The sequence below is a fragment of the Pygocentrus nattereri genome, chromosome 15 (genome assembly GCF_015220715.1).
Source record: "Pygocentrus nattereri isolate fPygNat1 chromosome 15, fPygNat1.pri, whole genome shotgun sequence".
Lineage (NCBI taxonomy): Eukaryota > Metazoa > Chordata > Actinopteri > Characiformes > Serrasalmidae > Pygocentrus > Pygocentrus nattereri.
Window position 1 is genome coordinate 12,051,634 of NC_051225.1, and position 24,986 is coordinate 12,076,619.

General features: G+C 39.5%; 3 protein-coding genes across 3 annotated transcripts in view; all 3 read left to right on the forward strand.

Moving 5' to 3' along the window:
• Nucleotides 1-3,599: 3,599 nt before the first annotated feature.
• bco1 (beta-carotene oxygenase 1) lies at nucleotides 3,600-11,567 on the forward strand. The gene is made up of 11 exons (XM_017707224.2): nucleotides 3,600-3,826; nucleotides 4,851-4,979; nucleotides 5,738-5,867; nucleotides 5,950-6,097; nucleotides 7,112-7,259; nucleotides 7,354-7,574; nucleotides 8,474-8,731; nucleotides 8,824-8,926; nucleotides 9,016-9,107; nucleotides 10,567-10,678; nucleotides 10,776-11,567. The coding sequence occupies exons 1-11, from the start codon at nucleotides 3,763-3,765 to the stop codon at nucleotides 10,928-10,930; spliced, it is 1,560 nt and encodes a 519-aa protein (XP_017562713.1). The 5' UTR covers nucleotides 3,600-3,762; the 3' UTR covers nucleotides 10,931-11,567.
• A 2,599-nt stretch (nucleotides 11,568-14,166) lies between these two features.
• bola3 (bolA family member 3) lies at nucleotides 14,167-18,343 on the forward strand. The gene is made up of 4 exons (XM_017707225.2): nucleotides 14,167-14,334; nucleotides 14,732-14,864; nucleotides 15,243-15,331; nucleotides 17,778-18,343. The coding sequence occupies exons 1-4, from the start codon at nucleotides 14,272-14,274 to the stop codon at nucleotides 17,841-17,843; spliced, it is 351 nt and encodes a 116-aa protein (XP_017562714.1). The 5' UTR covers nucleotides 14,167-14,271; the 3' UTR covers nucleotides 17,844-18,343.
• A 3,790-nt stretch (nucleotides 18,344-22,133) lies between these two features.
• vat1l (vesicle amine transport 1-like) overlaps nucleotides 22,134-24,986 on the forward strand; it is a 54,809-nt gene continuing 51,956 nt past the window's right edge. Inside the window, exons 1-2 of the mRNA XM_017707237.2 lie at nucleotides 22,134-22,510; nucleotides 23,452-23,581. Of these exons, the coding sequence (XP_017562726.1) occupies nucleotides 22,296-22,510; nucleotides 23,452-23,581 (345 nt within the window). The 5' untranslated portion in view covers nucleotides 22,134-22,295. The remainder of the gene's footprint in view (nucleotides 22,511-23,451; nucleotides 23,582-24,986) is intronic.

Genomic DNA, 24,986 nt, shown 5'->3' on the forward strand with positions numbered 1-24,986 from the left:
ATCAAACATAGATCAATACAAAGACCAGCCAAGACCTAGTCAAACACAGGGCTTAAGTAACAAAGGGAAAACGAGGGACAGGTGAAAACAGTCAGGGGCGGAGTCACGAAACAAGGGGGCAGGACTAGAAAAACCAAAACAATACACACATGGACAAGACTGGGAGGGGCCAATCGTGACATTTAATATGTAGCTGCCTCTTTTTCAAGGGTCCAAACGTAATTGGACAATTATCTCAAAAGCTATTTCATGGGCTGCATGAGCTATTCCCTCATTAATCCATCATCAGTTAGACAAGTAAAAGGTCTGGAGTTGATTCCAGGTGTGGCATTTGCATTTGGAAGTTGTTGCACAACATGCAGTCAAAGGAGCTCTCAATGGAAGTGAAGCAGACCATCATTAGGCTGAAAAAAGAAGAAATCCATCAGAGAGATAGCAGAAATGTTAGGAGTGGCCAAATCAACCGTTTGGTACATTCTGGGGAAAAAAGAGCGCACTAGTGAGCTCGGCAACTCAAAAAGGCATGGACGTCCACAGAAGACAACAGCAGTGAATGATTGCAGAATCCTTTCCATGGTGAAGAAAAACGGTTCACAACATCCACCCAAGCTAAGAAAACTTTCCAGGAAGTAGGTGTATCAATATCTAAGTCTACTAAAAAGAGAAGACTTCATGAGAGCAGATACAGAGGGTTCACCACAAGGTGCAAACCATTAATCAGCCTCAGAACAGATGAAACTAAAATCAACCTGTACCAGAATGATGGGAAGAACATAGTATGGAGAAGGCTTGGAACGGCTCGTGATCCAAAGCACACCACATCGTGTAAAACAGGCAGTGTGATGGCTTGGGCATGCATGGCTTCCAATGGCACTGGGTCACTAGTGTTTACTGATGATGTGACAGAAGACAGAAGCAGCCGGATGAATTCTGACGTGTACAGGGACATACTTTCTGATCAGATTCAACCAAATGCAGCAAGGTTGATTGGATGTCGCTTCACAGTGCAGATGAACAAAGAGTGAAACTGCGAAAGCAACTCAGGAGTTTTTAAGGCAAAGAAGTGGAATATTCTGCAATGGCTGAGCCAATCACCAGATCTCAACCTGTTCAACCACGTATTTCACTTGCTTAAAACAAACCTTAAGGCAGAAAGACCCAAAAACAAGCAACAACTGAAGACAGCTGCAGTAAAGGCCTGGCAATGCATCACAAAGGAGGAAACCCAACGTTTGGTGATGTCCATGAGTTCCAGACTTCAGGCAGTCATTGCCTGCAAATGATTCTCAACAAAGTATTAAAAATGAACATTTTATTTATGGTAAAGTTAATTTGTCCAAATATTTTGAGCCCCTGAAATGAGGAAGCTTTGTAGAAAAAATGGTTGCAATTCCTGAGCATTTCATAGGATATTTTTGTGCAACCCCTTGAATTAAACCTAAAAGTCTACACTTCAATTGCCTCTCAGTTGTTTAATTTCAAATCCAATGTGGTGGCATGCAGAGCCCAAAACATGAAGATTGTGTCACTGTCCAAATATTCCTGGGCCTAGCTGTGTCTGTAAATCATTTTTCTGCATTGGACCTTGAAGTTGGGTTGACCTGTCTTGAAAACTCAGCCTGTGCACTTTGCTCTATTGACTAAGACTAAGGTCACGCACTCTCTGGGTGACCTGTGAGAAATTAAGCGCTCCAAAGCGTGGACAGTCTAAACAGAACTCAGGAAGTAGACAAATAAATGTGTTGATTAAGAAATAAAAACAGTTGTTTCTGCCAAAGCAAAATATGGAGGCATCCATATCTATTCCAGTCATAAACTACTGTAAACCAATAGAAGAGTAATCTTGTTCCAATCTGCTATAGAATGAGGTTGTATACAGCTCTGATTCCAGAGGATTCCAGTGCCAAGCAGATCATTTATCTTATCTCTCATTAAGTTATATTCCTGTGACACCGTACGGACAAAAAAAGGCAATTGGTTACCATGGAAAATCACACAGCCTATTTGTAGTGATCAGCTACACTGTAGTAATCAAAATGCTACAGTCACTAAAGTTTATTTACTTTTTCACAAGTTTCTTCAAAACACACAACAACAAACACATCTGTTCTGAAGAGTTCAGATATGGACATCCTTTTGAACTGTAGCCCTGCTGTTCTTTGAGAAATGAGGGCAGATTTTACATGCTTTCTGTAAATAACTGATGCTGAAAGTCCCAGTGGAATATCCCCAGTGCACGAGCTTTTCAAAGAACTCTTTAAATCAGAAAATGCCTCAGGACGGTCTCTGTCAATGTAAATAATTAAGAGATATTTTCTGCAGTTTCTTTGGGATTATGATGGTAAAGGCCACAGAAGCCTTATCGTAGATATATCTGACAATTGCAGAAATGAGAAGCTTTAGAAGGAAATTTGGCCAGGCCAAATGAATTTAACAGGTAATATATCAAGTAAATAAACAGAAAATGTGAACAAAACAAACAAATACAACAGAAAGTGTGGCATAAGTAGTGATACAGCCCAAATGGGAAAAAAATGATGCAATCATAGTCAACTACATTTCATTCATAGATGTGTATGAATCGTTCCAGTGAACTGGTTCAATGTTAGATTAACACACAGTGATCCTATTACCTTAATAATGTTTGTTTTATTCAAATAAAAGATTGAACATTTCATTTTTTCACAACCAATACAAAAATAACACTAGCAAAACTGGGGCAGTCGCGGGCTGGAGGTTAGGGAACCAGCCTTGTCGCTGGAAGATCGTCGGCTCGATCCCCCGACCGTACGTGACTGAAGTTCTTTGAGCAAAACACCTAACTGCTCCCCAGGCACTGTGGATAGGGCTGCCCACTGATCCAGGCAAGTGTGCTCACTGCCCCCTTGTGTGTGTGTTCACTAGTGTGCATGTTTATATTTTATTTATGGTGCCAGAACTCCACCTCCCTCACCTGAGATTCAGATGATGGGGTCTGAATAAGCATCCCCTTTCAAATATATAGACGAAACCAGGAGAGCAAGGGTTTACAAAAGTAAACACAGGCGAACCACTAAAACGAACCACTAAAAAGAACCATCAATGGTGGTCAGCCTCCACTGTTTTGTTATAGCCTCAGTTTGTGCAGTAGTTTCTTCACGGTCTTCCTTCAAGCCCTAACAGTACCAACTACACTAGATCCATGTCTCTGCGTTAGAACCCAACCTGATGTTCTGAGAAGTTGCCCAGGTGGTAAAAAAAAACCCTGGATTGGTCACAAACAATCGACAGTACAACATCTTAGCGCTGAGAAACGTTACAGTTCAAGAAAATTTGTGAGTCAGCTCCAATAGGCCTACCACAGCAATGAGGCCCTTAGATAAGAAAAGTAGGTCCTCTCCTCACTCTTCCCACCGCTATTCCGTCAAGCCCCGCCTCCTGCGCCACGATTGGCTCAAAATATCCCCTCTCCTGCGCTGCGATTCGCCAGCAGACCTGATAAACTCGCGAGATTGTGAACCAAGAGCCATTCGCAGCGGGAGGCGGGGCTTGAATACAGGTTGGTGGAGGGGTCTGTAGAGAGGGGCGGAGCCACATATGAACTCATATAACCAGAACACTGCGCTCTGCACTGTAGGCGTTTTTTCACGGAGAGGAAGAAATTGCTGAAGTTACCGGAAAACAAAGGGAAATAGAGTAGTTTTGTAGTCAAGAAAGAGAAATATAGCAAGAGGGAGACAAAGAGACAGAGAAAGAGATACAGAGAGAAAGAGAGAGAGAGAGATGGGTTACGATTATGGGAAAAACAGAAGCGAGCACCCCGAGCCTATGCAAGCAGAGGTGAAAGGTAAGAGAGGAGAGAACACTCATAAACTTGTTTAAAACATCCAGAATGTTGACTTTAGGCATTGATCCACTGAGTTCTGTCCTGTCCTTGCCTCTAGGTTTGTTTAGTATATGGTCTGCTTGGCCTGCCACTTTGTGAGATACTGTATGCACAAGGGGCAGGCATACATTTCAAATGTTCACACACATATGTATATATATATATATATATATATATATATATATATATATATATATATATATATATTTCACTGTTGTTTGAATACCAAAGACTTCTAAACCAACCAGCAACATATATGTAATAAAAAACTTACATAACATGAAACGTGTATATCTGAGTCCTATATGCCATATATATGACGGCATATGACTGAAATATATGTCCCAAATTTGAAATATAGGTCACATATATGACTGACATAAGTTGGATATGAGGGAAATCCATATATGCTGACATATGCTACATATTTAAAATCTATATATTGGCATACATCAAATTTCTGTATGGAATAAAAGGAATTTTTCAAAAAAATCTGATTTACACTGTTTTCTCCTTCCACAAATTTAGTCAAGGGCCAAGATATGTTTGGTGTGTAAAGTTTGCTTCTTTAGTTTTGCACTTCAGCTATTAGGCTAGTATTAGGATTTTGGATTTTGGGCGACATAGACTTACATTACTATTTACTGACATTAGCCTTGTATCTCTGCATACATATGACCTAAGGGGAAAACTGTGAAACAACTAATAACTTGGGGTTGTGTGACGGAGCCGAGGTGTCACTGGAGTTCACTCAGTTTTAACTGTTTTGTTGGCCTAACCTAAGAAGCAGTACTGAACATACAGGTGTGTTAAGAGAACTTTTTTTGTGAACTAAATTGAGAAAATAACATTTCAAGTTGACCTGACTTTACATTTGTACGGTGTAATAACTGTGCAATAGTTGATTGCATTAATGGATTAATTAATGTGGAAATTAGTTAATAAGTAAATTAGTAAAATATTGACTGCTCTGATTTTTCTGCAGGTTCTCTTCCTGAGTGGCTTCAGGGGACTCTTGTGCGAAATGGCCCTGGTCTCTTCTCAGTTGGAGAGACTTCTTACAACCACTGGTTTGATGGAATGGCGCTCATGCACAGCTTCACAATCAAACATGGTGATGATCCTTTCACATGTCTTTTCATGGTCAACTAGAGGGTTTGGCATTCATTCCTCTGATCTGAGGACTCAATAAGAGGGCCCCATTTCAAAACCAGGCTGTTTTCCTTTTATTCCATTTTTATACAGAATGGGCCTATATGTGGGCCAATGCTTCCACTCTTAGAACTACATGACTTCAATATTAGTTTCATAGTAGCTACTGGCTAGTAAAAGATTCATAACAGATAAAAGATTCATAGCAGCTTTACAACAGAATAATAAAGCTACATACCATAAAAACATGGTTCTTTGGGGGTTCTTTAGTAAAGACAATGTTTCTGTATGGAACAATGAACACTAATGGAACCATTTGCATGCTTAAAAGATTCTTTGCATCATGAAATGGATTCTGTATAACACCAAAAAGAGTTCTTCTGTTGTTACAAACTTGACATCATAACAATAGCAGAAGCCTTTTTGGTGCTATATAGAACCATTTTCAAAAGGGTTCTATATAGAACCATATGCAGTACATTCTCCATTAATCTGATAAACCATGTCACGGTTCAAAGAATTCTTGAAGCAAGCAAGTGGTTATGTCAGTGTTTATGGTTCCATATAGAACCATTGTCTTTACTAAAGAAACCATAAAGATTTTAACAGTGAAGGGTTAAGTTAATAATAATAATAATAACAATAATAATAATTATTATGAATTCATTGTGTTGGATTGCTATGAAAGAACATTTTCAAATGACATGTTATAACCCGCAGGCGAGGTTACCTATAGAAGCAAATATCTCAGAGGTGACACTTACAACAGCAACATGCAAGCCAACAGAATAGTGGTGTCCGAGATGGGGACCATGGCGTATCCACATCCATCTAAAAACATATTTTCCAAGTAAGTTATCTAGTCCATTTTTTTTGTAAGTGCTCAGGGACTGAGGCAGTTCTAATAAGCCCATCATTTTTTTTAATCCCAGAGTGATCACCTTTCTCAACCACACAGTTCCAGACTTTACAGATAACTGTGCTGGCAATATAATAAAATATGGAAACGACTACTATGCCACATCTGAAACCAACTACATTCGCAAAATTGACCCTGTGACCCTGGAGACACAAGACAAGGTGAGAGATGTATCCTTTATAAACTGCATCCTTTTAAATGAATAACCCAGAGTTTTAAAAAATGAAGTTGGTTGGTATGAACATTTGTAGAAAACCCATGCCGCTAAAGCAGGAGTCTCAAACCAAATTACAAGGTTGGTCTTCTACAAGGAGAAGCCTACTACTACTAGTACTACTACTACTACTAATTATTATTTATTTATTTATTTATTTTTTTAAGTTGTAGCAATATTTTTAAGTTATTTAGTGTTCAATTAAATCAAGTAAACTAACATTTAACAGAACCATTATATGATTCTCTTGTTGTGATAGCATTGCCATTCCTGCTGAACATGAGTGAAGTTATTGGAAGTGAAGTGTTGGTAATAGACAATGGTTAAATCTGCAGTCATCCAGGATTGTTTCATTAATTTCTTAATTCTGACACATTGTGTCTACCACCCAGCAGTGAATGAATCCACAAAGGCAGATTTAACTATCAGCCTAAATTAGAGTAATAGATAAGTTAGTTACAGCTAAATTACAGTCACGCCTGCTCATGAGCAGCGTTCATGCTGTGTCACGGTTTTGTTTGAATTGCTCTGCTTGTATACAGTGCTCTCTTTCTGCTTTTGTAAGCATCAAGAAAGTGAATTCTATATAGTTTATGTTTGGTAGCCAGCAATTGGGTAAGGTGGATAAAGCAGATTTACCTGATGGAGAATATTGTGTTACTGTATTATTGTAGTTGTACATTATTATATTAGAGCTCTGAGATGGGCTGGTGACCTGTCCAGGGTGTGTCCAGCTTTCCACCCAGTGACTGCTTGGATAGGCTCCAGCAACCCCCCTCCCCACCCCCACCCCCACCCCCTGCGTGCGACTCAGTGTGTGTGTGGTATATTAGTATTTTTGATCCCACTTTCTATGCTGCATTAAAGCCTATAGGGTGTCTAAGTTTGGTGCCATATCTTACAACAACAAAAGGGATAACATTGGACTATTGGTTTAAGAACATTTGTTCTTTTTGTCCAGGTGGATTACCAGAAATACATCGCCGTGAACCTTGTCACATCACACCCGCATTACGATAAAGAGGGAAACACCTACAACATGGGGACATCAATTGCAGACAAGGGCAAGACAAAATACATGATATTCAAGATTCCTGCAGTGGGGAAAAGTAAGTACTTGAGATTTTTTTTAGAAATTATTATTCTGAAACTTGTTATTTGCAACTTGTAATTAGGAAAATGACCCATACTCCATCTCTGTAGGTGGCTCTGCGGAGTCTCCAGCCTTGAAGAATGTTGAGACCATCTGCACGTTGCCCTGCCGCTCTCTCCTAACCCCGAGTTATTACCACAGCTTTGGCATGACTGAAAACTACTTTGTCTTTATTGAGCAGCCCTTAAAGCTGGACATTCTCAAAATGGCCACTGCCTACCTGAGGGGAGTCAACTGGGCCAGCTGTTTAAAATTGCACCCTGAGGATGAAGTAAGCATTAGCTGATTTGTGTGTCGACTCTCAAAAATGAAGGTATTGGAGAATGTATTGGAGAAATGCATAGATGAACTTGCGTCGGTTCTCAAAAGAACCTTTCAGTGGAGAATGATTTAAAGAGCCCATGCTTGATATTGACCATTGCTCTTTGTGATGTCATAACTTCAGTGTACAAAAGTTGGGCCTTGGTGTTTCAGTCTGCACTGCTAAGGCGTAGTACAGTACAACCAATCAGAGCAGAGGTTATTTAAATATATTGTCCGTACAGGAGAAGGGTTGGATGATGTTCCTAACTTGGAAGCTAACAGAGCAATATTTTTTGCCAAACATTTTTTGAAGCATTTCTACTGGTCCTTTCATCGTGAAATTGTGACACAATGTAAAGGGTAATGGGAGCTGTCAAATTATGCAAAAATGTAAAATATGATAAGGTTTTAATATTAGTCTTAAACATATAGCAACAGAAACAACCTGTTTTATTATACAGGATAAAGAGAGGAAAATATTTAATATAATAATAATTAACATATATAAAATAATAACTATAGTATTAATTTTAGTAGACAAAACCACATAAACATATCACTGTTGTCAGAAGGAAACATCGTATCTTCAAAATGGTGACTTTACAGGAGAAGGCAAAAACCTACTTTACTTTTAATGTAAGTCAATGGAACCAGAATTTCTTCCAAGTCACTTTGGGACATTTATTTTAGTCCAATCATCATGAAATTCACACACAGTGTAAAGAGCAACAGCTATTTTCAAATTATGTCAAAAACTGAAAAACGTCAAAAGTGGACATATGAGGTTTTCTTCTGACTGTAACTTGGCATGTGAGCCAAGTGATTTTCTTCCAAGTTGGATTTCATTCCTTTTTATTTCTGCAATAGACCTTGATTCACCTCATTGATCGAAAGACAAAGAAACAAGTTGGCATCAAATACTACACCGGTGCTATGGTGGTATACCATCATGTCAATGCTTTTGAAGAGGATGGTCATGTGGTATTTGATGTGATCGCCTATGAAGACAACAGCCTGTATGACATGTTCTACCTCGACAAGCTAAAAGACCAAGACACATCTGGCCCCAGCAAAACCTTTACCAAACCTACGTGCAAGCGATTTGTGCTGCCACTTAATGACAAGGTACTTTGGTTTTGCATTGTCGTACCCCTAGTACTGTAATGTCAAACCTCAAAATAAAATGTGAACAGTAACATGTCTGTATTTTTCTGTAGGGTGAGGCAGGAGAAGACCTGGTCAAGTTAAAATATACAAAAGCAAGTGCTATAAAAGAAAAGGAAGGAAAAATTCTCTGCCAGCCAGAAGTGCTCACTGAAGGTGATTTACCATTAAATTCAGTTAAATTGATCCTACTCTGTACTATATACCTCTTTTAATGTAATCTGATTCTGTTTGAACCTTACCAGGTGTGGAACTTCCCAGAATCAATCACCACTACAATGGACAGAAACACAGATATGTTTATCTGACGGCTGCAGAGAAGGTTGAATCCACAATGGTGAGAAAAATAAAAACAAATTTCTAAATAAACAAATTAAACAAATTTCTAAACAAATAAACAAATTTCAGAATATGTAGAGCTCTCTGGTATATATATAAAATTGCAAGCAACTTGCAGAAGAACATTTTCATAATGTCATGAGTGGATCATTCAGAGAAGCTGGGGTAGATGACTGTGGGGTTTGGCATCTAGCCCAAGGACTCTCACTGGTATGACAGTGGCATTCATGCCTGGACAAGGAATTGAACTTTTGATCTTACATGTGCAGGGGAGGTCTTCAAATCCAGATCAGTTTCCAGTCCAGGGTTTTCTCATTCACATCTGCACATCATTCACATCTGTTAACTGGGCCTGTGAAATCCAGCCTATTTAGAGACCCTTATTAGTCCCACAACAGAGAAATTATACCTCTGCATTTAACCCATCTGTACAGTGAAAGACCACATACACACTAGTGAGCGCACACACATTAAAGTGCAGTGAGCACACTTGCCTGGCACTGTGGGTGGACCTTTCTGTCCTCAGTGCCTGGGGACCATTTGGGGGTTAGGTGCCTTGCTCAAGGACACCTCAGCCACGTACTGTTGACTCTGGGGATTGAACTGGTGACCTTCTGGTCACAGTAACTGGTCTGGTAACCTCCAGCCCATGACTGCACCCAGTCAAACCATCTTTGAGCCCAAGTGTGTGTCATCAGTAAATAATATGGCAGACTGTAACTGCTAGAGGTTGGTCCTTAATTCAGGCCATAAATGTCAAAATTCAGTCAAAACATGAGAGAAGAACCCACCTCAGTGTTAATGCTAACTTTTGGTAGCGTCCTTGTAGGATTCTAGAAGTTTGTTAGCACTAAATTAACAGCAATAATCATCTTTTTCTAAAAGGCATTTCATGTTTTACATGAAGCTTTTGACATACATATTATCATATATTGTTTCACAGTGACTTTTTCAGTAGAAAGTCCTGGTATAGAGGAACTGGTACATTTCAACAACCCACCGATTAGGCTGCTCATATTCATAGTCATTAACCTATGTAGGGCTTCTAGAAGGCCTAGAGTAACTTCTCTTCAGCTCTTAAAGTCCTAACCAATAGGAGAGCTCACTTAGCTATCTCTGTCAAAATACCATGGAGAATAACTATTGCTGATTGGTCAATTTACCTTTTCCACTGGGTGTTCCAAGAACTTGTTTCCATCCAAAACTTAACAACAAGCGCAAAGTATTGTAATACTTGCAGAATTTAAATGCAAGCATGATTGTATTGAAGTAAAGCAAATAAAAAAATGACAGACATGCATTTTTTAGTTCCCAGAAATCATTATCAGGCCCTGAGAGACCAAACAATTCCAAACAAATCCATCTAAACTAAAGCCAAGGCCTAATTTTGATATAGTGAGCTTCAGGTGTTTCATAGTTTATATTAAATGTAATAATACTATAAAATCTTTGTGTAGATCACCAAGCTGGATGTTGAGACAAAGCAGAGGCTTGACTGGACAGCAGAAAACTGCCTTCTTTCTGAGCCTGTGTTTGTTCCCAGGCCAGGTGCAACTGAAGAAGATGATGGTGAGCTATTAAGAATCGTGAGCGTGTCCTTTTCATGTTTAATTTACAAGGCAAAGCAGTTTTGATTTACCTTTATTTGTCTGCATTTTGTGTTTAGGTGTTATCTTGACTGCAGTCATAAACAGCAGTCCTGGTGAGTCCGACTATCTTCTGGTGCTTGAAGGAAAGTCTTTTAAAGAAGTGGCACGAGTATATGTCAACGTGGAGCTGCACATAGACATGCACGGCTACTTCATACCACAAAACGATTAAATGCTGGATTTGCTGGTGGAGCACATGAAGCGTGAACGATGAGCTGTTGAAAAGAGACAAGATTATTAAAAGAGAAATGGATCGAAATGGTCGGTCAGATGTGCACAAGCAGCTACAAACTGTTATTAAAGTTTACATCCATGAAACCACAGGGCTGACATCAAATGGTCACCTTATATGTGTCTTATCTGTGAGCAAATGCAGGTGTGCTGTGTGCTGTGCAGAGCAGCACTGCAGACCAGTTCAGACACCGATTGGGCATAACATTATGACCACCTCCTTGTTTCTACGCTCATTGTCCATGTTCTCAGCTCCACTTACAATATAGGTGCACTTTGTAGTTCTACAATTACAGTCCGTAGTCCATCTGTTTCTCTGATACTTTGTTAGCCCCTTTTTACCTTGTTCTTCAGTGGTCAGGACCCCCATGGACCCTCACAGAGCAGGTACTATTTGGGTAGTGGGTCATTCTCAGTATTGCAGTAATAATGATGTGGTGGAGGTATGTTAGGGTGTGTTGTGCTAGTCCGAGTGGCTCAGACACAGCAGTGCTGCTGGAGGTTTTAAACACTGTGTCTACTCACTGTCCACTCTATTAGACACTCCTACCTTGTCAGTCCACCTTGTGGATGTAAAGTCAGAGACGGTAGCTCATCTGCTACTGCACAGTTTGTGTTGGTCATCCTCTAGTCCTTCATCAGTGGTCACAGGACTCTGCTGGCTGGATAATTTTGGTTGGTGGACTATTCTCAGTCCAGCGGTGGCACTGAGGTGTTTAAAAACTCCAGCACTGCTGTGTCTGATCCATTCAGACCACTCAGACCAGTCTGTAACTGTAGACCTACAAAGTGCACTTATAGGTGCTAAAAAGGTGGAGCTGCTAAAATGGACAATGAGCGTAGAAACAAGGAGGTAGTCATAATGTTATGCCTGATTGGTGTATATCAGTGAATTAAACTGATCATCTGTCGTTTTGTTATTTGACTGTATTTCCATCTCATGTTTGGTCTTTGGATTTTGCCATAAATTTAAAGTATAACACAGTCATGTAAATGTAGTTGTCTGGGTTTGTTTAATGAGGATTGCAGTTTCATGCACTGTGAACCTGAATGCAACTGTGGGCTCTCTTCCCAAATCTGAGATCCTTCCTGTCCCTTCTACACTCTTAAAAATCAGTGGGACAGTGTGCTTTGGAGCAATGCCGTGGATGAACCACTGAATAAGTGAGTCTTTAAAAAAACATTTTTTTTTCTAAATGTGATATTTGTTAGTGATTAAACTGATTAAACCGTTTTACATTGGTTGAAGTTTGTTTTAGGTACATTGAAGCCAAGAACCATTTAGGAACAGAATCCATTTCCATGTAGCCTTCTGTAAATTCTACTGACCTGACAAGCTTCTCTAGCCCACCTGCTTTGTCAAACCCTCCACTGGTATTGTTCCTACTTTTGTTATGATTCAAATAGCTTGCTTGATAAAAGTGTCCTCACATTTATAAGGGATTACTGTTGCTTTTTTAAACAGTTATTTGCTATTTTGCATCACAGCCTTCCTTTCATATTCCATGCCTCATTCTAAACTGATGCATCCATCCATCCATCCATTTTCTAAGCCGTAAACTGATGCATGTCCAGTATTAATTTTATTCTGTGCAGCTTTATCAAGTTAAATCCTGGTCTCCTTCCATCAACTGGACACTAATTTGTTAGACTGATTTTAACTGAAAGTGACCCTCTGGTGCAGTTTAGGATTTGGGATTGCAGGTCAGCTGGCCAGGACTAACTTATCTGTCCAATAAGATTGAAGTCTTTCTAACACAGAAAATGGAATTAGGCAACTTCTTTCCTTCTAGCTATATGTAGCCTATATTCCCTATTATGATTATTTACTCATTTTCATGTACTACACATTTACATGTAATACAGTTGTTGATAAATGAAAGAATGCAACTGTTATCTTGTGTGTATGTGTGTGTGTGTGTGTGTGTGTGTGTGTGTGTGTTTGTGTGTGTGTGTTTGTGTGTGAGAGAATAGATTTTGTACTGTTTAAAGTGATGGGAAATGCAAACTCTTTTGTAAGAAAAATAAATAAATCTTGAAGAATAAATAATAAAGAATATATAATAAAGAATAAAAATCTTGAAGAAAAAATAAATCTTGAATCTTGAAAGTAAAACTTTATGTTCTTATAAGTAATAATTGTAGTGAGTTTATATATATATATATATATATATATATATATATATATATATATATATATATAAACACTTTTTTTTTACTTGTTCAAACCACTTTGTCTTAATGAGTCCATATCCTGCATATTGTTAACATGATACATCTTTTCCCTGTGGTCCACTTATAATGTTTAATGAATTTTGAAATAATAATAATGAATAATAATGAAAATTTACTTTTTTCTGACAGCATGTCAGGGCTGAACAGCTACATATATGTAAAAGCATTGGTTTTGTGACATCATAGCAACAGCAGGGAATTCAATGTGTCCTCATATGGACTGTATAGGCTGGATGGTGAACTTTAACAAAGTTTACATACTACATCAAATCATTTAATTTCAGTTTTTAATTATATTGGTCCTTAAATGATAATAACAACACAGTGCAATATAATATATACATCAGTTAGTTCTGGCCACGCGAGCTGTTTGATTGAGAGGCGTTCTAACCTGCTGTTATTTCGACATAACATTGCAGGTTTATCACAAACACTGTCACTCCATGCGACACTGTTCCTTAGCAACGACTTTGACAGCTATAGGAGACGCTCAAGCCATTTGAACGTTTTTACTTCTTACTGTGGGCACAAACTGTAAACGGATACTGTTAAGATCACATTTGACCGACAGCCGATTTGGTCCGACTCTGAAGATGAGACTCCACTAAATTCCCAAACTGTCAGTTGGTCTGTGTGGAGCTGGAGGACGAACTGCCGGCTGTGCAGCGAGTGGGCGGAGCTCGTTACTCTGACGTAGCAACAAGCTGCTCGTTAAGGAGCTATAATGTGGTGAAGGAACTGAACATTAAAACATATGAAACGCCGCGTTCACGCCCAGTTTATTCATTTATTACTTTATTTATTTAACTGTTGTATAAAAGCGATAGAAAACTCGAGGTCGCGAGTAGAATCACGGCGGCGACTAAATCACAGATCACGTTATTTCGCGATAACACACTCCCTCTCGGGTTCTACAGCTTAGGTACAATTCAGCTTCGGCAGGGGGCGCCAAAACACAGCCAAGAGGACTTGGGTTGATTACGTAATATCCCTGCGCCTCCAAGTGCAGGGGCATGACTTTTATAACGGGGCTGCGAAATTTGATGGATGTTTATCACTGAAAACCGACTCCGGTCCACGATGTCGTTTTCCAGTCTACTGAGATGCAAAGTAACTTACTGTCTGAAGCCTGTTTGATCGCATAACATTCAAACCTAGCGCTGTTTTACCGATAAGGTAGTTAGCCGGCTAGCAGAGTTAGCCACTGTTGACCGGCTAAAGGGCTCGTGTCTGTTGTGTGTATGTTTCCAGTTGCGACCCAGATATAAAATTCGAATTTTTCCGTTCCACCTTAAATGGTGCAGCAGTTACGGTCTGGTGTTCTCTAAAGCCTGAAGTGTCCGAATGGAAGTGCTGCAGCGTTTAAGGTGGAACGGGGTGATTCGAGCTAGAAGCTGGCGAATAGACGGCCAGCTTTGCTGGAAAGTTATCAAAATATATTATTATGAAATCGGAATCGCGGTGTTTAATGCTAATCAGCCCTCCCGGTGTTTATGTGTGCACACAGACTCTGCTGTCGTTACCGTGCAGGACCGCGTCAAGGAGGTTCTCCACTCAAACAGACGGAGAAGTCCGGATTGCAAAAGTACTGAAAGAGAAGTTTCCCCTCGCGACTTCGCTAAAGGTTGTGGACATATCAGGTGAGCTTTTTACGGAGTCCCGCTGTTGACATCCTGTATAAATAAAAATAATGCGTGGCCACGCCTTGTTAACGCGTAGGAACGACATCCTAATGCGTGGGAATGAGATGATTTAAGTCGTGGCTACTTTATAAGCCGCGATCTCGTTCCCACGCCTTCGTAGTTGTGGCCACACATTAGGATCTCATTCCCATGCTTTCCTAAGTCGTGGCCATGCCATATTTTTATTTATACAGGATGTCATCAACGGGGCTCCGTAGCTTTTCAAGGATTAATGTCCAGAATGTTTTGGTGCTCTCGGTGCACCGGCTGACCGCAGTACGTATTTGGCAGTTTGTCTTCAGCTTTACAGCTTTCTCTCTTACCTGCTTATTCCAGGAGGCTGCGGCGCCATGTATGAGATACACATCGAATCAGATGAATTCAGAGGGAAAAGGACGGTGCAGCAACACCAGTTAGTGAATCAGGTACATCCAAGGATTGAGTTGAAATCCCTTTCACAAGATCAAAGGGGTATTCCACCCATTTTTTCAGAATTTCTGCATATTTGACACGCACACAAAGCTATTCAGTGAGGTTTGTTGTGAAATATCCCCTTCTAGGGAAACATAATCATTTCCCTTTAAGATGAAGAACATGACACCAGAAGATAGTTTGCGTTTATTTTTTAAATACAATGTTTTTCTTGTACTTGTTTGAATTTGTTTAATGCTCATTTTGCACTTTTACAGAAAGCAAAACTGAATTGCTCGAGCATTTACAATGTTCACTTACACATTTATAAAAGAAAATAAAAAATAATTAACTCAATAAGTAAATAAGACACTGTATGCCTCCTAAAGATGCAAACCATTCTATAAATCTTCATTTAATATTCTTATAAAAAAAAGGAATGGGTGACTTTCAGAACGTATCGGTTCTCATTTTTGGAATCTGCAGTTTGTTGCCATCTCTGGTGTTCCAGCCTGATATCTGGGCTCTTGGAGGCAGTAGCCACTCTTTGAAAGAGGAGCTTAGGACACTAAAAGCAAACAGTCTACACAATATGTCTCTTCTCTCTTTAAGAGTTGGTAATGCGAGGGCTTGAAGGGCTTCTTGATGCGTAGAATAAGCCCTGCCGATGATGATTTGTTTCTGGACAGTCTCAATCTGGTTTGACAGATACTTTGTCAGGTTTCCACGCCATGCTGGGCAGGCATACTCTAAAATGGGCCGAATATAAAATGTGTACATCAAAGTTAGGTCAGAAGTTGCCACTCTGGTTCTTCTTAGGAAATGAAGTCTGGTATTTGCTTTCTTTACAATAGTCTGTGTGTGGTGGACCCATTTAAAATCTGACTGAATCAAAACTCCAAGCACCTTGATCATTGTGCAAGATGGTAGCTGTTGTTCAGACAGGTAAAGGGGTGTAGGGGAAGGTGTACTTATTTATTTCTCCTCCAGGGGTTTGTAAACCAAAAGCAGTCACAATTAATTTTTTGATGATTATTCTCCAGCTGCTCTTTATCCCTAAGAATTAAACAAGACTGTTTTGGTTGCTGCGCCTGGTAGCCCTGTATTGTGCCTCAGAAGTAATTCAACACTGCTTATAACTTTAATGGAAATGGCAGGAGCTAAACGGCAGCAGCCTAAATACATGAATATAAGTGAACGCTTTGGGTTTTGTGAAAGTACAGAATCAAACAATTTAAAATGGGTTGTTAAATGGGTTGGTTTTTTTTTTTTTTTGAAGCCCGGATTCCTTAGATGGTCCCTATTGGTGTAGGGTGGGGAGTACAGCAATTTGTTTCGAAACTTGAATAATGTTTACATAATGAATTGAACTATTTTATATCAGAAAATATTGTTTTTTGACATTTTAAAAATTGGTGTCTTTGGTTGTGAAAGTATTAGAAGTGCTTTTAACCTCTTATGCTCCAGGGTAGATTTTGGTTTGTCCATCTGAGTTTACATGACCAAATCGTAAGGAAGTTATTCAGTAACTGCATGAAATAAATGTAAATGAACAGAACATGTGTTTTATGATCCACACATTGCTAAATGCTTACAATTTACTGCTGAAAGCCTAAAATCTCAGACGCTCTGTTTTATCTTATAAAAGTCATTTTTACAGAGCAGATTAAGAGACCCTTATTAGTCCCACAGTGGGGAAATTTCACCTCCGCATTTAACCCATCCGTGAAGTGAAACACCACACACACACACACACACACACGCACACACACACACACTAGGGGCAGTGAGCACACTTGCCCGGAGCGGTGGGCAGCCCAATCCGCAGTGCCCAGGGAGCAGTTGGGGGTTGGGTGTCTTGCTCAAGGACACTTCAGTCATGGGCTGTCGGCTCACGGTTCCCTATCCTCCAGCCCATGACTGGCCGATCACTGAAGAGATGCTGTCTTTTGTGGAAAAATGGGTCGACTTGCAGTAGAAAAACAAACTTGAGTTCAGCTTCTTTTATTTTAAGGGTTTAAAATGACATCACCATCTATTTGACTGGAAAGAAGAGTTACAGCCTCATACGACGGCCACCTTCTGAATGTAGCTTATGGAATATGAAAGTTATAGAATATGATGAAGTGCATTTAGGAATCACTGGTGGTCCCAAGGAGTTTAAGTGGTTAACAGCCCAGTGTGCTTTCAGAAGCTTCTGAGTGTCTTTACATTGTACAAGTCTATGAGGTCAGGTATTGTAAAGTTGATGTGATGCATTTAACTGATTTAACTCTACACCTTGTCTAAGATGCATCACTTGCACATTTAACAGAAAAAGTTGATTAGCTTAGTTATCAACACTGTTGCATTTGGTTTACTGGTATGTTTCTTTGCATGTCAGACATGCTGTTGTTTAAGGGTTTTGGTCCCATAACAGGTTAGTAAAGTTCTATCCACTGTCTTTTTATCATTCCACAGGCACTCAAGGAAGAGATTAAAGGAATGCATGGACTGCGAATATTCACCGATGTTCCAAGGAAGTAGACTCGGCTATTGTTCACTACACAAAGATTTCTACTATGTTAGTCAACTCGTGCACCTGAGTATCATATTGCAATGATTCCTTTTGAAGCACTTCAAGTAAATTATTACAAGCTATTTAAAAAAGTATGAAATATCAGGGAAATCTTTTAGAGAATATGTGACATACAACATTAACAGCAAACACATTAGTTTGCCTTTGCTACAGTACGCACAACATACGTCTTTTGAACGCTGTAATACGCACAAAACGATACAGTATGACAGTGTAGCATCAGGCACGACGACACACTGTTGTATCCTGAGTAAGAGAGGGCCTAGCAAGCTGCTGAATATGCAGGGTATAACTGAAATATGTGAGACCAGTGTTGCTGGGCAGACTTTATAGTTTTGTTATGACTTTAAATGGGACCCAATCTTCTGTTGTATGTCTGAGACTTGGTTTTTCCTCTGTGCTGTTTTTGTGATTAGGAGCTAAAAGCCATTAAATCACATTCAATTTATTTCTGTTGGGCTTCATTTATTTGTTTCCCTTTATAGGCTTGAATCTGAAATGTTTTTCTTGCTGCTGGTCACTCAAACAGACCTTCTCGAGGGGTTTTAGCATAGAAGTCCTGTTCAAATGACCAGAGTAGCATGATTATCCACTGGGTGGCAGGTTTTCCTCAACAAAGATGAAACGACAAACAACCTGTCAGCAGTTCTCCAAGCATCGTTTTGTGAAGGATGAACAATTTTTATGTTTTATTCCTTTTTGAACGTGCACATGAAGATCGAGAGTTGAAAATATTTTTTCGAAACAATAAGGGACGAGAAAGGTTTTCAAAATAATGGCTGTAGTCTCCAATAAGACTCTCCATGTTTTGAAGAAAAAAAAGGCATTTATGCAGCTTCTTGGCTCCCTGCTTATGAAGGTCACTTATTCATGAACGGCACAAAGCAACTGCTGATCTGTCGTGTGTAGATATGCCTGAAAGGTGAAATCACCTGTGATGTGTGTTATGTAGATAAACAGTCAAATGCAAAAGTTTGGGCATCCCTGGTCTGATTTTGTGTTGTCGGAGAACCCACTACTGCACATTTAGTCTTTATTTGCTGAATTTAATGTAATGGGGGGGGTATAAAACATAAAATGTTTTGTTTTCAGCAAAATAGGTCCAAATTGCACTAAAATTAACAGAAAAATGCCCTATTTATGTTTGTTCTATGTAAATATGTGCTATTTTTTCACTTAGAAAATCAACAGGACATGTAATACAACCATAAGAAACTTAAAAACGGCTCAGTGAGTGTCTGAATTTGAGCGATTTGAAAATGCATGTGTGCGGCTTTTGCATGCAATCTGCTGGAAGCACTGCAGAGAGCAGCATGTGTGAAGAGGTTCGTGACAGATTGGAATAAGAGAGTTTTGGATGACAAAATGTTTATATGCGAGTGAACAAATTCAAAAGCTACTCCAGTGCTTGAAACTATCCATGCAAACCACTATGAAACACTTTGCACCGTGTCTTAAATGATCATTTTTCATTCCACTCTGTTAAAGGAACTCAAAGGCTTACACTGAACCATTAATTGCTTAGTTATATTTTGGTGCATCCTACCTTTGGGATAGCACCCTAGTGTTACATGTAGATTCAAGGCACACTCTGGAACAAAACAAAAATGTGACCTTTGCTAAATTTGCTGCTTACTCACTTTACAGCGGTGACACTGTGAACTTTTTTTAGGTTAAAGACTAGAAAAATCTTCTTCTGATGACATAACTTGAAGGTGGGAGGAACCACTATAATATTTTGGCTAAAAAGTTGATTATGTATGTATTTATTATCCTCCACATCAGTGGTTATGCTTGGTAATGTAGAGAAAGAATACTGCTGGAAATAACATGAATTCTGTCAAGCCGATGAGACTGAGGGATGTGATCTTACAACATAAATAACAGTAAATGCAAGTTTTACATTGGAAAGTCCCTTTAGAAAAAAATACATTTTTGCTGAAATATTTCTTTTTTTAATCCACCAAAACACAAATAACAGTGTTTAAATCAATACTCCATTACAGAATTGCCTTGGCGCTAAGAACAACCTTTAACTGAATCTTTTCAATGCACTGGCATGAGGGGCAAACATGATTCATCTCTCTAAGTGCTGTGAATTCAACTGTGTGAAGAAGATGGAGGCTGCAGACCTGAAGGATCAAACATCCCTTTCATTCCATTCGCCGTGCCTGTAATGTCAGTATAAAGATGTTTTAGTTGAGAAGCTTGTAAAATCAAAACCTTTTACTATTGCAAATTTTACAGTTTGTATTTTTTCACAATGCACCAATAATATCAGTAAAATTTAGAGTAGATATGAAAAGCAGGCTGTCAAAATTAAGTTCAAATAGCCTCGAAAGGATGCAAGAATTATTTAGGTTCAAAGATGTAGTCTTATAGTTTCGTGTGTGAAATCTCATAGCAATTCCTTTAGGATTCAGTGCGCCTCAGAGAAACGATTTGACCTTAAAACAGAAAAATTCCGTGTTTTTAGGAGAGCCCTCCGTTTTGTGCCTCTACCGTTAAGCTCATAGAAGCGAGTCTTTCCACTCCGCAAAGGTCCAATAGTGATGGGCATTAGGACTCAATATACTGAGTCGATTCTTTTGAACTTTCCGTCAAAGTGAGTCGAACGACACGAGGTTCGCCACCCACAGTGGGCATTTGGACCAGCCTTACGGTCTCATTTGTTCGGTTCTTCTAGCTATTTTGCCTATTTTTTCAGGGCCAGGAAAGTTTGTGTGTGGATAACGGCAGACAGCAAGCATGTTCGGGCCGGATCACCTTGTCCGTCACAAAATCCTCCTGGCAGTCGCATCTGCATCGCGAACCTGTGCCACATTTGGGCCAAGTACCTGTTAGCAGCGCTACACCGTGCCGGTCGGCAGACTCGGACTCATTTGAATCGGATCTATAAAAACGGACGCGCCTTATTTAAAATTGGCCCCTCCCCTTTTCTCGCTCATCGATCTGCAGTCGTCGTTTGACTGTAACTGTCAACTTATTTGCTGCTGAATTTTGAGGTAAGATGTATTTTGTATTTTAAATATTTGCATATTTATTAGAATTATGATCAGGTATCTTGGATTTTATCGTTTAACCTTTAATATGTTATTCAATTAGACAAGCAAAGAAGCTGAATGGTGGAGTTGCGGGGGGTGGGGGGGTGGGGGGGCATCAATGCTAGCTAGAATTAGCGTTAGCTAACATTAGAGATTTTTCTTTAATAGTGTTTAATAACGACATACTCTTAACCTTACATCATCTCTCTCACCTGGCTTTGTAACTTGCTAAATGTGCTGGTTAACTAACTTAACTAGTTATAAGGCTGGGCTGTAGCTACTATGACTTTCTGCTGTCATTAGTATTGTTATTGTCTCTGTATGCACATATGCTGATGTGTTCAGAGGCATCAGCAGAGGTATTTACAGAGATACTAAAGCTACTATTACTAGTAATAATAGTAATAATAATAATAATAGCTTCACTTGTTTAGTCTTGTAATTTTGAGACGGTCTCTGACTCTGAAGCAGACGCGGCCATGCACAGTGGTGTATTGTGAGTTGAACCTTTTGGCAAAAATAAAAGAATAGAAAAAAGAACAAGAAAACAATGCCGCAGTTCAGTAAAACCGGGCTTGATGATGTGTTTGTCATCTTCAATTTGGCCACGAAAGTGTAATTAATCCAATAAGACAGAACGTCACTGTGAATGTCACACGAACGTTACCGTCCCCCTGATGGTGTGAAAGCTGCGACATGGCCGTGTTTCGGCCCGAGACTTGTTTGTTCTTGTTTGAATTCATTGTCTAGATATGCTGTGTTGAAAACAATGATGATGTTCAGTAAACATTTTTTTCTAGGTATTTGTTTTTATGTTAAATTTACCTTTAAAATAAATTTTTTATAAAGTATTATTATTACATTTCTAATTTAATGTATACTTTATATTACTTAATTTAATTCATTGAAATTATTTTTTTATTAAACATTATTCATATAATAATGCATATAATTATTTGAGATATGGAACTCTTCTGAACTGGCTTACCGTGCCACATTTGGTCCAGATATGAGGATCATTTTTAGACCTGCGCCAGTTCAGATGTAGCCAGATGTAACGCTCTTCTTTGTTTTAGCGCAGATCCGTAAAACGGATCTTGGCCCGTTGTGCGAAAAAACACCGGGCCAGCTCTGCTTTGGATCCGGACCGGATGCAGCGCTACGTTTGGCCCTAATGAGGCGCAATGTGCATTTGTTGTCTGGTGAATCGTTTCGCCCGGTTCATTTAGAAGAGTCGTTCAAAAAAGAGCGATTCGTTCATGAATCGCCCATCACTACAGACTTGCTGGAGAAGCATCGGGAAGACCGTTAGTTAAATAGCTGCTCTCTTCTGGCCGGCATACTAAACCTACAGACATGGCAAAGGAAGGACTGGAGATGACAGAGGAGACCGAACACATGATAGAGAAGAACGTGGCGAAGGAGCCGGACAGCGCCGTGTGTGCGGCGGATTCGAAAGAGATGCGGGCTGTGCTGCTGACAGGCTTTGGAGGGCTAAACAAACTCAAAGTGACCAAGAAGCTAATGCCTGAGCCCCAGGAAGGAGAAGTGAAGATCCGAGTGAAAGCATGGTACATGTTTCAGCTTTTAGCTGCAGCTGTCTTACTGTCTTAAATATATATATATATATATATATATATATATATATATATATATATATATATATATATATAATTTACGTGTATTTCATTTTCATGTGCAACGTCTGGAGGTGTGAGGGTGTTACAATCCAGCGCGTCTCAGTAGCAACACGTTGCAGCGGCGTGATTGGCTGACGTAGCCATAACCATTAGTTGTTTAACGATGCGACGAGTAATTTTTCAGGTTTTTTTTTCCGTTATTGAATAGCGAGGCTGTAAGTTCAGCAGGTTCTAGGAGGGAGCTATAGTTGGAAATGGTCTTGCTGTGTCTGGTAAACCACTAATTATCCACAAACATAAGTTAAGTGCATGAAATATAGTTAGATTTTTGCTGTTAGGCTACTGGATTAGTCATATGAAAGAATAATCCATAAGAATAAACTTTCTTGATGACTCATTAGTTGGCAATTTGTGGAATGATAAAGCATATTTAACATTTTACTAACAGTGGCTGATAGACACACCCATTTCTATACCTATACTACATACTGTTACTATATTAAGTCTTAATTGATTTTTTTTTATCTTTGGAAAGCTGTTTTTTGTTGTTTAGTCTCTGATTAGTCATTAAAATAATCTGTAGTTTATTTGATTACTAATACAACCAGTAGTAGCCATAAAGAATATTTGAATGTGATACAAAGTATAAAATAGAAAGAAATAAAGTATGAAAGTATATAAATGTGTCTGACTTGAAGAGTTATGCCATTGCATGCTGAAAACAATGTGGGTGGCACTGTTCAAAGTTATTGCCAGGAAAAGCACAGATTGTGGCTGCTAGAGGCAAAAAAACCCCCAAAAAACAAAACAGGCGGTGAAACTGACACAGAGGGTTGTTTCTGAGATTGTGACCCTGACATTTAATTTGACAGCGGGTTGAATTTCCTGGACCTTATGGTGCGTCAAGGGAATATTGATAATCCTCCTAAAACACCACTCGTGCCTGGATTTGAATGTTCTGGAATAGTGGAGGCTATGGGCGAAAACACGAAAGGCTTTGAGGTAAGTGTGGTTAAAGTGCACCCATATATCTGTGATGTAGGGTTTATCAAATGTGAGACGTTTGTCTGCCCTGCACTTTACCACTTTGTCATTCCTACTGAATTTTCTTTTTGTGATCAACTTTTTATTGCATTTTTCATAATGTTTTACAATAAGGGTGGGGACAGGTATAGGGGAAGGGATGGCAGGACGGTGTCATACATTTCAGGAATACACACAAATCAAAAATAAAGACAATATATAAACAACTACACAATAAAACAACATCACATAATTTAATTGAATACTAGAGTTCTTGAATAGGTTGGACAGGTTGACAGATGAGGTCAGGCAGGAGGCTCCATGGACCATGATGTTTGCAGATGACATTGTAATCTGTGGTGAGAGTAGAGAGCAGGTGGAAGAGAATCTGGAGAGGTGGAGGTTTGCACTGGAGAGGAGAGGAATGAAAGTCAGTAGAGACAAGCTGGAATACATGTGTGTGAATGAGAGGGAGGCAGGTGGAAAGGTGAAGATGCAAGGAGTAGAGGTCATAAAGGTGGATGACTTCAAATATCTTGGCTCAACCATCCAGAGCAATGGACAGTGCAAAAAAGAGGTGAGGAAGAGGGTGCAGGCAGGATGGAGTGGGTGGAGACGGATGTCAGGGCTAATGTGTGACAGAAGGATAACAGCAGAGTGAAAGGGAAGGTTTACAAGACAGTAGTGTGTCCTGCTATGATGTATGGTTTGGAGACTGTGGCTCTGTCTAAAAGACAAGAGGCTGAGCTGGAGGTGGCGGAGATGAAGATGCTGAGATTTTTGTTGGGAGTGACAAGGATGGACAGGATTAGAAATGAGCAGATCAGAGGGACAGTGAAGGTGGAGCAGTTTGGAGATAAAGCCAGAGAGGCCAGGTTGAGATGGTTTGGACATGTGTTGAGGAGTAATAGTGGATATATTGGGCAAAGAATGTTGGAGATGGAGCTGCCGGGAAAAAGGAGAAGAGGTAGACCTCAGAGAAGGTTTATGGATGTAGTGAAGGTGGACATGGAGATGGTTGGTGTGAAAGTAGAGGAGGCAATGGATAGGGCAAGATGGAGGCAGATGATCCGCTGTGGCGACCCCTAAAGGGAGCAGCCGAAAGAAGAAGAAGACTAGAGTTCTTGAATAGAGTTGAATATAAATTCTCCCAGTTTCTTATTGTTTTTCTGTTTTGCCTTGTTGTTTTGCTCAGCTGTAAGAGATTCCATCCAAACTATATTTTGAAAAGTAGATATCCAGAATTTCATAGCTGAAAGTTGTGGGGCAATCCAAAGTTGCAAGACAGTTTTCTTGGTGGTTGTAAAGCCTGCCATCAACAATCTTCATTGAATCGAAGAAAACGGAAGAGCAGAGTCATCATTTAAAAGACATAAATGTGGAG